At 47.5% G+C, this 14,071-nt stretch overlaps 3 protein-coding genes and 1 non-coding gene across 4 annotated transcripts; 1 reads left to right on the forward strand and 3 right to left on the reverse strand.

Annotated features, from left to right (window-relative positions):
* Positions 1 to 532: 532 nt before the first annotated feature.
* Positions 533 to 1,952, reverse strand: Aud_002649 (uncharacterized protein; the record flags this gene model as incomplete). Its single annotated transcript, XM_043287612.1, has 3 exons — positions 533 to 696; positions 752 to 1,649; positions 1,713 to 1,952. 3 exons carry the CDS (start codon positions 1,950 to 1,952, stop codon positions 533 to 535), a joined length of 1,302 nt encoding a protein of 433 aa, XP_043143547.1.
* Positions 1,953 to 3,582: 1,630 nt separating this feature from the next.
* Aud_r0008 lies at positions 3,583 to 3,702 on the reverse strand. Its single transcript, XR_006253258.1, has one exon. It is a non-coding gene; the product is annotated as a 5S ribosomal RNA (ribosomal RNA).
* A 1,190-nt stretch (positions 3,703 to 4,892) lies between these two features.
* On the reverse strand, positions 4,893 to 5,958 carry Aud_002650 (uncharacterized protein; the record flags this gene model as incomplete). Its single annotated transcript, XM_043287613.1, has 3 exons — positions 4,893 to 5,231; positions 5,289 to 5,557; positions 5,640 to 5,958. The coding sequence occupies 3 exons, from the start codon at positions 5,956 to 5,958 to the stop codon at positions 4,893 to 4,895; spliced, it is 927 nt and encodes a 308-aa protein (XP_043143548.1).
* Positions 5,959 to 12,669: 6,711 nt separating this feature from the next.
* Aud_002651 (uncharacterized protein) lies at positions 12,670 to 14,000 on the forward strand (the record flags this gene model as incomplete). Its single annotated transcript, XM_043287614.1, has 2 exons — positions 12,670 to 13,375; positions 13,444 to 14,000. The coding sequence occupies 2 exons, from the start codon at positions 12,670 to 12,672 to the stop codon at positions 13,998 to 14,000; spliced, it is 1,263 nt and encodes a 420-aa protein (XP_043143549.1).
* Positions 14,001 to 14,071: the final 71 nt, after the last annotated feature.

Below are 14,071 nucleotides of genomic sequence, written 5' to 3' on the forward strand. Positions count from 1 at the left end.
TCGTTGTTTTAGAAACTTCTTGACTGAGGATGCTTGCTGTTGTAATTGCCGACGTGTATGAGGCGTAGCAAGTCATGACGAGCTTGTTGATTGACTTGCACGGCTTCGAGGGGGTGTAGGGGTTAATACAAAGATATTTAGCTTCTCAAGCACCCCCTTTGGCTCAGGGATGGTAGATTCCAGCTGCTGCAAAGTCATTTCGAATATTTAGAGGCTTAAAAACCTCTAGATGAGCTGTTGGATAAGCTCGAAGGAAGTCAAACTTATCAATATGGTTATATCCGAAGCGCATCTTTTGCTCAACGAGACCTCCATAGGCACGCTTTAATGGGCCAAAACAACTAACATCTATGGTCTGTATCGTTAGTATTTGTTGAATAGAGGTCAACTTGCTTGCCGCCCAATTTGCAAGCCCCCATGGACCATACAGTATGCAAGATTCATCTAACCCCATAATTTCCGATTGAAGGTGCTTTTCCTGTGCTGACAAAGACATAACATACTTGTTTAAGGGGGCAACGAACAACGTGCACTATTTTATCGCCTCCGTTTGCTGTTGCTCGTCCTGAAACAGTTCAGCAGTGTCCGCTGGGCGATGATAACGGACTTGTGAAACGGGTGACAGTGCAGTATGGCTTGTATGCATAACAGCATAGTCTTCTGGGACATGGCCCTCTAGTCCTCTCTGTAAACCGACTATTATTTGAGTTAGTATGTGCCTTGTACCCTAGGATACACAGTATAAACTTACATATCAGGATATACACCCACTCCACGCCAACGGGAATCCAAGTCGCTAATGCCAGGAATTGGCCAAAGGTCCATTCTAATGCTGGGTCATTGTGTCCAACATTCCCTATGATGAGGCTTCTCATAGAAAGCAGCAGCCCAAGCGATGCCCACATAAGCACAAAGCACGCAGCGGAGGTAACTGCTCTCAGAGAGTCTTCATATAGGCGTAGCAAATTTGCAGCCGGGTGCCAGTATTTCGTCCGTTCTGCCTGGTTTTCTGGCTCCCCTCGGTAGACACGAAACAAAACAGCAGCAGCCAACAACACAACAAGACTGACAGGAACAGCATTAAGCACATAAAACACAGGCGAGCCATACTTGCGGAATATCCTATCCACAGTCGATGGATTACAAGCTGCGCCTAGGGAGCTCATTGTTGACGCAACACTGGTGTGGTATATGCCCAGTCTGATCTGAACGAGGACTAGCACATACAAGATGATGTGAACGATGCCCACCAGCCACCGGCGGCGGCCACGATTTTTGACCAGGAGGCCAAGTATGAGGACGGGAAAAAGTGAGAAACACGAGACGATGGTGGCGAGCTGGGTGTCATATGCACTAACAGCTGAGCCGCTCCTCCAGGCCTGAACAGCCCTCTCAGCGTAAATTCTAGCTTGTGCTGTCATACGCAGAGAGACTATCAACATGGTCAAGCTCAGTACTGCAGCACTGCTCCAAAAGTTTCCGATGCTGCCACGGAACGCATCAAGGACTCGGGCTGCTGCAGAGATATAGCCCACTGTTTGCTTTGGAACAGATCTTTCCTGATACAGGCGGCTTTTCAGATGATGCAAACCCACTGCGACCAGAAACAGTGATACCAAAGCTGCTTCGACAAAATAGGCAATCATGACCTAAGATAGTATATCATGCTTAGCAATAATAATTTAGCACCCTGCGGGAAACAGAAATCTCACCCCATTCCCTACAAGATCCGCATTACCCTGGAACCCAACAGCGCCGCAGTATGCATCGTGGCAGACCCCTTGTGCAGCTTCATACACACTATTAAACATTTTCTCAGCACCGATTCCACTTGTGTAGTTCGCCGCGATAGCTTGCCATAGTTCTACAACCTGTGGTACTGTCGGTTCAGGGGTAGATGTGAGGAGGAAAAGCAGAGAGGAAATACTCCACGGTAATCCCAAGTGGCGCATTAAGGAGACCGTTTCTCGAAATACCAGAGAAGAATTGACCAAATAGATCGCAATCGCGTGTTAAGTTGTATTCGCCCCATGCCGGCGGCGCCCATGAGAGATTAGTTGGCCCCATCACGCTACCCTGTCTGTTCCATCTACTTGACTCTCTGGAGTGGGTTTCCGTTTGAAGCTTGATGGATAATAGCACTTGGACAGACGGAGACACCCTGAAACATACTCACTGGGCTTTATGGTTCCTTAACCTGGGGCTGGCCGTCCAGGATCCATGGTGGGCTCGGAAGCTTTTAAAGGCCTTGAACGAAAGTAAGATTTTAGTGTGAGTCCGTGCGAGGCGCTATCGTAGTTCTATTAGGCCCATCACCAAGAGCATTAGGCCAACGACAGCATACTTCAGCGTTGGACTTCCTCAAGGCGAAACGGCCCCACTAAAAATTAACTGTATAAAAACCTGCGATACATAACAATAAAGCAATCCAGTCTCGCTCTAAGTGACCAACGGTACGGCACGAGTGGCGAAGACTACGGAGTAGGGGTTGACTGGAGGGTAAGGATCAACTACAGGGTAGAGACCGACTAGTGACCGAAGATGCGGCATCAGACAGTACCTCCGTCACCCTCTTTCTCGTCCAGCTGTTGTTGCAGAAAGCATATTTCTGCTACATCAACATACAGTATTCGACTCCGTCTGCAGCGCACAGGCCGCTTAGATCCGGATTGAGCAGTCAATAGACCAATGGGGGACTTGCATTTGGCGTGGTCGCCGGTTGGTGGTCCTGGGGGGCGTAGATTATAACAACATAACCTGGATGAAGTTCCGTATGATGGACTCACGTGTCTTCCTTGCCTGGCATTGTAGGATTGCCTCCACGAGCATAGAGAGCAACATACAAATGATCTTTGTTGGATGGCATTGTGCGGGTGACCTTCACAAAAGACAGCTAGTTCTAGTGCTAATTGAACTGGATATCACTCAAATGATGCTTGACAGGAATGAATTATTCTCTAAATCTTATGTATAAGTGGGCTTCAAAGGTCTTTATATCAATTTATCTCCATAGCTTCCCAATGGTTGCCAGGATGTAGCCGCTGTCTGCGCGATGAGACATAACTTGTGTTGGGTTAAAGCTCGACTTCCAGTCCGCATCTCGACTAAGAATAGAATCAAATCAGTGGGCGCTTAATCTCTGTATCATGCCCAGAATATGCGTTCGGCGTGAATTCAGTTGGCCAATACGGAGTTAGACCCAACCGCATTTTTGATTAGCCGCCGGCCTCACTGTATACCCCTTGTCTGTCCTAGCACCTTCACCTTTAATTGTCATAGTGCTTACAGGGCTGACTATTTGGGAATCATCACGCTTCATGCGAAAAGAATTACAATGGCATTTGGCTACGGAGCAATAGCCGCTGGCTGTATTCTGACGATTTGTTTTAGATTATGGTTGTTATTTCTGACTTGGTAGATTTGAAAATCACCCGCCGCTAACTAAGGTAAGAGTGTAGATCATTAACTTACACTAATTTTATAATTGATTTTTGTAGTTTGCATAATGATGGGCAGAATTATCAAATGTTTGTTGGTAAACCGATTTCGAGAACGACTGTAAATAGAACTAATTGAGACAAAAACATACAACAGCCGGGATTCGCTGGTGGTCACCCACCCAACTACTAACCGGCCGGCGTGTGGCTTAAGTACGGCTGAGCGGACGGGAAGCCCTGTTTTCCACACCCTATGGTCGTATGTATTGGGTTCAAGATGAAACCTTTTCATAAAGTGCATTGGAGTATTATCACAGAGCTATACGGTTTTACAATGGGAGCAATATCCTTGTGGATGAACCTATATCAAACATAGAGAGGCTCGCGAATATGTGAATTAACATAGTCTGGACGGCAGATACCAGGCAGAGCCGGATGAAATAACTATAATAGGATGGATGGTTTGAATATAGCTTTGCCGGTATCCAATTTTCTCCCAGAAGTGGCAATGATACTTTGGAATATCTTGACGAGTATCAATTACGGGGCTGCCAACAACTCCCAGAGAGCCCAGGTGGCCCACACCACCCGCCATCCCGCGGCATACCAAAACGGCCGGATGGTATATTCATTCTCCTGCAGCGCGCTCCATGTGTACAGCGCCGCAAGACTAGCATTGTAAAATGCAAAGCAGGAGCCCACGATCCGACCAATTTTGGAGTGACGGATATGGTAGTCTCGCAGCAGCCAAGTGCTAAGCACATAGGGGAAGAAAGAAACGCCCGTCACCCGCATCCAGAAACGGGTCAAGGGATGAGCCAGTTCGTCGCGGTTGGGTATGACAATCGGCGAGACGAACAGAAAAGCGAAAGAGTCAAATCCTTGCACTGCTAAGGCAGAGCCGTACATCAGGCGAACAGACAGAGGCTGAAAGTGATTCTGTGGCGCGTTAGCAGCGGACAGGTAACATAGAAGGTAACCCACCATGATTGATGATCTCAGATTGTCTAACCTGATATTCTGTTTGTTGTGTTTCTTACGTCGAGTGGGTGAAGAGAGTTGCTTGAAGAATTAGAGCAGTTGACGAGGGTGGGATGTTGCAGCATAAAATTTCCGGCTTGTCATGCCGCCACCTCGTATACCTAGCGTGTGACTTTCGTATTCCAACTCAGGGGGTGGAGACGCATGTGTCGACCATTTCCATCTAGATTTATCTCCAATATGCCAATCTAAGCTTGATCTGGAGCTATTTTTGCTCCCGTATACGGATGCTTATACCTAGAGGTGTCGCCCATGGACGAGCTCTGCCGAGATCTATGGACGGACGTTCAGACATGGTACTGCCTACTACCAATATAGCCGATAATGACACGGTGACAAAATTATAGAACAACATTTATACCAAAAAGGGGTCTCTTGAGGTATTGTAGTACAGCAGGATAGTGTGCAGTCCTATCAAAGCTTATACACAATCCGAAGATCAAGGTCACCCCTGTCCATTTTGTCCTCCGTGTATTCTCCGTATCCCGGGAAACGCAGTTTCAGCAGTTCAATCCCCTCAGCAGGTACAGCACCAATAGCAGATCGCATCTTGCGCTTTGCGTCAAGGATGGTCCGGAGATCGTCGGCTTCAAGAAAGACCGAGTATGGATACTCTTGGCGACTGCCGAGCTTTCGTATGGTGTAGGTTAACCCATGCAAGAGGGAGTACTGGCTTACAAAAACAGTATCTTTGCGATCATAGCCGTAATACTTTGCGCGATGCATGTAGTCGTCAAAGATATCCTGCTGTAGCTAATCCGGCGAATAAGCATTCATTAATATGACGCAAGCGTAAAATCCCACACTTACAGCTTTAATGGTGAGCCTCAGGTCGCGCTTCCCCAGGTGGATATCTTCGTCACCACAGGCTGTGAACACGTACTCAACCCCGACTTGGATCATTCCACCGAAAAACAATTCATGAATCATAATCATCTCCCGGCTGCCCTGGTAAACCCGCTGTTCCACATAGATCCTGGGATCGGGGTGGGTCTTCTCCCTCTCAGCAATAAAAGCAGTCAATCTCACGTAGCGGCCCCTGTCGTAAGTCGCATCTGGGTGAAGAATCTCGGTCTCGTCTGGTGTGCAGTCTGATCAGTCCTCGCTGCTTAATCGCTCACGGCGCAATAACCAAGTCGCTAGGCCGTAGGGCTTTCCTACCAGTAAAGAAAACTTTCCTGAAGCGGTACCCCGGAATCTCGTTGCGCTCCCGGCTTTGATCTTGGCTCCGGGTGAATATTGTAAGGGGATTATCCCGATTGGGACTATATTCCTTGACCATGTTTTCAATAGGCCCTCTGCAGATAGACTTGCCGAAAATGCATTTCTGCGACGGCCTTGAGTTGATCGTGCTCTGGCTTCTGGGAGGCGACATTGATGTCGCCTTCGTCACTCGGGTTGCTGATCTTTTGCTGTGCAAGAGAATATTGTCGTCCTCGTCCACATCATGGATAGTCGCTGGCTCTGGAGCAGATTTCATCCTAAATTTCGGTTTGCAAAGGTGCTTTCTGTCCCAGTGGCAGAAATACACCTGGTATTCACAAAATCTCGATGGGAAGGTCAGGCAATATATGTTCTGAGGGGTAGTCTCCAAGGCTGTTCTATTATTGTGATGGTGGTGGCAGTGTCAGACTAAGTGCTGCAAAGTGACTGCGCCGCAGAAATAGACCTGTTTCAAAATAACGCACCATTTTATGAATGCTTTCATACAAAAGTCAAGCTTGACGTCTTCCAGATTGCAATATGACGTTTGGTCTTGATATAGACGTAATAGAAGATTGAGATGCCCATCTTGGTTGTTTCGAAGCCTAGGCTATCTCCTGGCTAACACGAACAAGGTATAACAGGTCTAGGTGTATTTAAACTCTTCAGAGTGTAGTCACCTACTAGGCCTGGTGTGAATCTAATAGACGCAGGTTCAAGAGCAGTTAAATACGACCTATGAGAGCAAAATCCCTCGGTTAAGCAGAAGAGTTTTCATTGCTTGAGATACTCCGAACAGACCGTAGCGAAGATCAATTCGCCCAAACCCTGCACTGTGCCTGCTTTGGCAATCGCTGTCAATGGAAGGTTCATATTCGGACAACGGCGGGACTAGTGGCGGTACTCCAGCATTATCAGGGAATCAATACGCAGAGCAGCCATCTGTGCATATCCTTGCGCGCGGGCAAAGAGTTTCAGCGGCGTAGAATGCCTTTTGAATGATTTTCTGCTGGCATAATTGGCCGTTAACACTCAAGCACTGCAATCTCAAATGCATCCAGCGCCTCCTGCTCGCTTAGCAGGCAAGCATAGGCAGCCTGCACCTTGTCTTGCAAGTTCTGCGGATCGCCCCCAAACCAACGAGGGAGGTAACAAGACCAGCATCAGTCGGTACTGGGCAAAGGACGTTAGAAACGCATTGGTGGACGAGTAGTTAACCTGGCCAGTATTACCCCTAACGCCCGTAAAAGATATGCAAAGTGACGAAAAACTGAAGATGGCCATTGTATCCCTTAAGTCCTTCTTGAAGATCCATGCACCCGCCACTTTGACGGAGACATTCTTCCAGTCAGTGTGCGCCATCTTGGGAATAAGGTGCTTTGAGAGGGTTGCAATCCCCTGATTTGTCTGGCTCTGTTGGCATTGAACTTGCACGAAGCACCATTGATGGCTACGGCACACCTCCAATCGGCCGACTGCAGAGTCGGATTGCTGCCTTTGCCATGCCAAATACTCCGACATCTCCTTGAGTCATTACTGTATTGCAGCCATGCACCTGAAATACTCGTTCCAGTCCTACCCAAAGCCCCAAAGTCGGCGACATAGCATCCAATGTCCTCGCCACGACACCCAGTCTGTCCTGCATTTCCCATACACTCCCAGATAAAGTCAGTCATCAACCTTTGCTGAGCATCTAACTCGTTCGTATTATATCCCGGAATGGATAAAGAAACTCGATGATGGCATTCCCAAGTATACCATATAGAAATTATCTCCGCCTCGTTCGCGCAGACTGAGGCTTATCCCGGTCGTAGAATGATAATACCAAGTTTTGGGGCTTCGCGGGAACATTCCCTTCTCTTGTCAATGAGACGATGCTAGAAATCATCTGCGATGTGTACATCTCCGGGCAATTGCATTCTCATTTCGACAATCTCAATTGGCAGGGGACCACCCCCTCTGCTGCTGCGAAGACGTCTTCTGCAGTGGACGATGTCCCGGTATTGGCGTGCTTATTCGGTACAGTATGCCAGCTCACTGGTTTGTATTCACGGCTCTGCTTTCTCTTCGCTTCAGATTATTAGAATATCAAGTTTGGCGCTTACCGCCAATTTGTATCGGCAGTAACATTGGATTGTTGCCGCTCCATCTGTCGAGCCCCTGATAGGTCTCCTTGCATGACTTATGCATTGGCCTGATTTGTAGGAATGTCACTGCGGATATTGATTCTTTTCTTTGATGCCCCTTGCGTGGGCAACTGTAAGGTAGGCCATACCGCAGATATCATCCCTTCGTTCTTTTCGCACCTGGCTCCTGTGCAGCTACGGATCTCTCGTGGCTGCTTGCCCCGTAACGCGAATTTCTTGACCTGGTTTCCACAATGGCACATTTAATATATCCCAGGCTTTCTCGACATAGTAGTCAAGCAGGAAATGATGAATGTCATAAGCTGAAGGCATCATGGTAAAAACAGTACAATAGAACTGGTTTAGATAAATAATCACCCAGCATTCCGTTCCGCTGGTTTACTTATGTAGTGGAATGCTCACTTTCCTAGATTTTACCAGGGAGCCAAACGCCCTCAAATAAAGGGGACTATAAAAGAGTTCTTCAAAGTAATAAGCTTCAACCTACAGAAACTCTGTACCTAGTACTTAATCTATACTAGAGATAATCTCACTCCTAAATATTGCTGAAGAAAATTTCCTGCTATGCTGCTATTAGCTATTAGCGCCACCAACATAGCAGCCACCAACATCATGCAGTCTGTCTCAGACATAGACAACCTCACCAGGAAATCTAAGAGGAGAAAAAATCCCTGCAAAACTACTAAGGAGGTCTTATAATACTCATAACACCGCTACTGTCGTAAACAGTAGCAAAGCTCTTTGCCAGAATTGTTCGCCAGAACCTCGCTAATAGCGATGGTCTCACCAGCGATGAGGCGACCAAGGACTACGATGTTACTCGAAAAACCCCCCAGTTCTACATGATGCATTGACAGTCGCCAAGGGCAAGGTAGTTTAACCTCCATGTTTGGCAGACAATTTTCCCAATCGGAGTGGTTACAAGCACTGCTTCTCTATAATCAGGCTGGGTTGAGCCCGCAAGCCCGGGAGCCCGTTCAGGATTTGCAAAGTGAGAAGATGCTTGACGAGCAGGCAAATCAACAGATTCCCGAGGAGACGATGGAGGGCTGCTACGTCCAGTGAGCAGATCAGCAAGGCCTTTGACGAGGCGGAAGCTGCATTCCTGTGAGAGTCTTCCTTGCCTCCGTCTTGGCGGTGTTTTTGGCGACCTGGGAAGATGAGCAGTAATAGCAGTAATCGAATGATTGTAGTATGGGGCTCGGCTTGAACATCTGGATGCTTCCCACGGTCCCTAGCTAACCTTAAGTAGCCAGCCTAATTCTAAATAGACTTGGCTTTTATCATGTAAGCTAAATCATGTGGCTGGGCTTGTCATTTGGGATCTGGGGAAAGGGGCAGGCTCAAGCCCTAAGGAATGATACACTCATTCTCCGTTGGTCCAATAGGTCAGACATATCTGAGGCCTGTCACTGGGGTAACGTTTCACTTCTTGCTAAATTGACTACAATCAACGGAGTACCGCCTTGTCTTCCACCTCTCAAAGTGAGCCCCTGCGCCGGCGCCAATAGGGTCACCATAACAGACAGAGGCGAGGCGCATACCTCTCGCGGCCGATAACACAGTTTAACCCTGCGCAGGTAGGGGAATTTGAATATAAGTTGGCCGAGGACCTGCATAAACATTACATCCTGAAAGATTCTGCCTCCTTCACTTTGATCTTCCTTTCTCGGTTCTCACTCTCTGCTTTAGATCATCACCCTTTTTTTAATATTAAACTCCAAACATGCAATTTTTGCTTCTTTTGTTGCTTGGCCTCGCCTTCGGTGCACCGCTCCCATTCATTACAGAGAAAGGCATACAACGTCGCGACGTGGTGAGTAAAATTCCCAACAGCCTGGTTCTGAACTTTCAAGAATACTCACAACCCTCCTAGGATGTAAGATTCAATCTGTGAAAAAGCACAGTCTCGACAGACTTGACTAACGAGATGCACCCGGTAAAAGCCGGTATAAACCTTGTCTCTCGACAGTTGACTTTAACGCGGGCTGACCGAATCTGTCTAGTTTGTGCGTTCAAACTAAAGATTCCTTATTGAGAGATTGAATTGCTGATCATTCGATAGGTTGTGGGTTATGTCCTCAATGGATAATGAAAAACAACCCTTGGCTAATCTGAGCGAACCTCCAGGATGTATGAGCTATATATCCCTTTTCTTTGAGCAGTTGCTACATGTATCAGCTCTAACAGCAATAACTCAGGTGGTACGTAAGACATGGACCTACTCATCATACTCACGCTCACAATAAGGCGCAGCTTGTACGTAACTCCTATATATTATGGGCTTGCTGAGGCACCTACTCACATATTATAAAGGCTGTAAGTGGCAAGATTGAATAAATCAATCCTAGTAATTTTCACTGACTCGATGAATTGCGCAGATTGTACGTTCATCATGCACCATTATGAGCAAAATGGCAATTATCGCAGAGCTATTTAGAGTCATAACTAACCAAAACGGCAGGGTGTATGATCTCTATAGACACTGAATACTCTGATTATCCTCTATTAACAGGTGTTTAGTTTGTAAGTAGCCACCTGTTTGTATGAGCTCTGGTCCGATGCTAACTGCACTTCTAGCATGTATGATCTGATTCTGCTATCCTTTGCGCGTCAGCTTCTACAATGACTAACGTGTACACAAAGGATGTACGAAATCAGTATCCCAAGGCTTACTGCTGATCATAGTCTCTGATTGTGTCGTTAGGTGGTATGGCATCCCGTCATTTGATTACTGTTGAATCTGACTGACGCCAAAATATAGCTTGTATGGAATTGAACCTTTGATTTCCCCAGGTCATTGATGCAACAGTGCTGAACGAAAGGTTTCTAGAAAGTAAGTCACTCTAACAATGAAACGCCAATGAAACGTCAGCTGACCGAGTGACTCTTAGGATGTACGACCTCCACTACCAGATGCGAAACCGTAAACTAACAGTACAAAATTCCACAGGTGGTATGTTCTCATGCTTCGGATGTGGCTGACCTTCCAACACACGCTGATTATATGGGAAATCAAGAAAGTATGTCATATCAATTTGTCTAATGACATTGATCCAGTTTGGAGCTGACAAGAACATAGCTTGTAGGAACTCTTTCCGAGAAATACACTAATACTCTGTCTATTAACTTGCCTGATGTGATAGAGTGTATGACCCTTTCCACTTGAAAATGTTGACTGAGATGTCTGTGACTGAGGCAAAACTAGTTTGTAAGCAGAACGACTCTCTAGTTGCTGGTGATAGTGCTGACTCGACATTCTAGGACGTAAGATTCATCCATGAGACTCTGTTATCCGAATCTCAATGAACTGACTCGCCATGGTTGGATATCACAGTGTGTATGTTTATCACCCGACAGTTGTGAGTCTTTGGGTTAATCATATTCGATCCTCGAATCCACAGATTGTGAGTCACTTCTCTGGCCTTCTCTCTTGTAGGAATTGAGTATTCCACTGACGTTAGGACTACCCAGGTCGTGAGTACATTCTATCGGACTGTAAAGCAAATTCGATCACGGACCAGTGGCCAACTAATATGCCATCCCAGAATGTATGCTATACTTGCTCATCTCGTCTTCTATGAAGGTCAAACATGCTGATACCGATAACAGTGCCAAGAGACCGCCGCCAAACTCAAGGAGAAGGAAGGTAAGAATGACACAGGCGCAACTCATCACTAATATGCATAATAGATTTCTCGACCATCCAACCAGACTCAGGTTCATCGTTAGCAGTACGGAAGACCGACTTTGTGGTGCTACAGACATCACTCACTACATCCGTAGGTATATCAGTCGAGCCTTAGTACAGGTTTTCGCCCGTAGGGTTTTCCCTGTACTCTAGTGTGAATACAAAGGCCTGAATCAAAGTGTGGAGTCAACCAGTTCCTCTTCCAATGCATTCTCATCGTAATGTATCGGATGGCATTTCTGTTTGTGATGAGACCTCTCCGTAGTACTCCGTCTTCACCATCTTATGTACCTTATCCTCTGCGAGGTCACAACTGAACAGCCAAGCTTTTTCGTATTTAGAAGGATATCAGTAGTTAAAAGCCAATCATGAACTAGGTATGAGAGAAGATCTGGGGTCAGCTTCCTATACCCAGTGGCCCCAGTTTTCTGCCTGATTTTTTATACCCTCTGTACGGCTCTAAATTGCCCAAGGTGCCCGGGCCGTAGAATAAATTTGGTTGCTTAGATTGCAAGCTTGGGCGTGTCCAAGGATGTTTTCTTTCTCGTCTGGGACCTCCGCTGCATCTCCCAAAGATCTTCTCGCGTGGGTTTTGGAAGATATGGCAGGAGAGAGAAGGCCTGCTGGGTCATTGTTCCAGATCAGACAATAAGTTAGCTGCTTGAGACCTAGCGTCGGTAACCTGCAGGTCCGCATCATCGTCATTCTAAGGTTTGTTGGAGGTGAAGATCGGGACTACAAACAACTTGGAGCTCATGTAACTCTTTAATCGACGAACAATTGAACGCTTTGATTATTCCCGCCCAGTCTCCGTCCTGGTTCAGCTCGCTTGCTTGAAAATCCATCGGAAATCTTGCCTCAATTCGACGCTCGTCCTCCACGGAGCGCTGCGTAGTTAAGGCGTAGGACCGTTGTTGGTATTTGTTTACCTGACAGAGTAGATCAATGACTAGGGCTTATTACTTTATCTATTTGCACGTGGATGACAATGTCCTTAGATCTTTTTTAAGTCGCAAGTTGACCCCGCGCGCCAAGTGTCAAACTTGGCTTTATTAGCCGACGAGCTCTCGTATAAACCGCCCACAGCCCCTCCGATATGAGCAGGATCTGAATGACTTTTTCTTTCATTTCATCGCAACCTGGCATCAGTATGTCGTCGCTGTATAAATGCACATCTTGCAATGAGCTCATCCAGCCTACGAAAGCGCGTCTCTCATGTGCTTCCTGCGTGCCCCGCATAACCCTATGCGCCAACTGTTACGTTGTACAGAATTATCCTTCACAGCATCAGGATGACCCCTCGCATGCAATCTCACTACACGCACACAGTGGCTTTATCCCTGTCCCTCCACCGCCTCCACCCCGAGCGCAGTCTGTCCGAAGCCCACATTGTCCACCCCGGCGCCGTCCTGTATCTGTTTCGAACAGAGACAGCGATGTCCCGCCGAAGAAACCTCCACGTCCTACAAATCCAGAACCAAGAAGTGAGGAACCGGTGGAGAACACAGTGCCAGCAACGCCGATGTCAATGAAGTCCGCATCTCAGGGTCCGCCTCCAGAAACAGAAAATGAAGCAGAAGCGGAAAAAGCTGCCCCAACTATTCCGTATGCATCGAGACCAGTATTGCAGAGTCCGCCCTTGGAAACCACCGAGCCATCTCCTCATCCACCACATCCACATTCATCTACAAGCTGGATCCCGCTCTTCACTGAGGACATGAAACCCTCGGCTTCCTTTATGAGATTAATCGAAGAGCTCTTCCGCCACCTAGACCCCCAGCGCACGGGGTACCTCAGTCCAGAAGCCGTCTCTGAGTACATAGACGTGTGTGGCGCACCACCTAGCCACAACATTTGTATGTATATCGATAGTCCTCCTACTATTACACGTCCCACCAGATTAACAATCTAACACACGGAACAGGGAAAACCAGCCGCACCAAAAACCCAGAATACGGCTATGACCTGGCCGACCGCGAACTAGCCGACCACTTCACAGCATACGGCGTCGACTTCGCCTTCCGTCCACGCACTCCACCCACAACACCCGTCAATTCCCCCCTAGATCCCCTGTCCTATTTCCCCCCGGCTCAGCGCGCTGCCATGGCCGCCTTCATGCCCGCCACACCCGTGAACTCCCTCTCCGGAGGAAAAAAACCCATGCTGTCATTCCGAGGCTGGACGGACCTTACAGTCTGCGGTGTGCTTCTGAACCCATCTGCGTCATGCGGGGAGTTAAATCGCGCCATGCAGGCGTTCCAGTTGCCGATTTGGAGAGAGTGGGGTGATATTCCTCGGGATATGTTACCGCTTGCACCGTATCAGCCGGAGGTTGAGAGGGTCAGGGTATTGCTTGAGGGGGCGAGACTTAATGCGGAGCAGGAGGTTGATGCAGTTCATGCGAGGTTGAAGATGGAGCAGAGGGGAGAGCAGAATGCGTTGGATTTGGTGGATGATCGGGTTTGGGTTTATCGTTGGTAGCCAGCCAATGCCATAGTACGATAGGGGGAAGGTTCGTGTTTTTCAAGGTTAACATATTATTTGGAGTTGTC

Source organism: Aspergillus udagawae (genome assembly GCF_001078395.1).
Source record: "Aspergillus udagawae IFM 46973 DNA, scaffold_2, whole genome shotgun sequence".
Taxonomy (NCBI): domain Eukaryota; kingdom Fungi; phylum Ascomycota; class Eurotiomycetes; order Eurotiales; family Aspergillaceae; genus Aspergillus; species Aspergillus udagawae.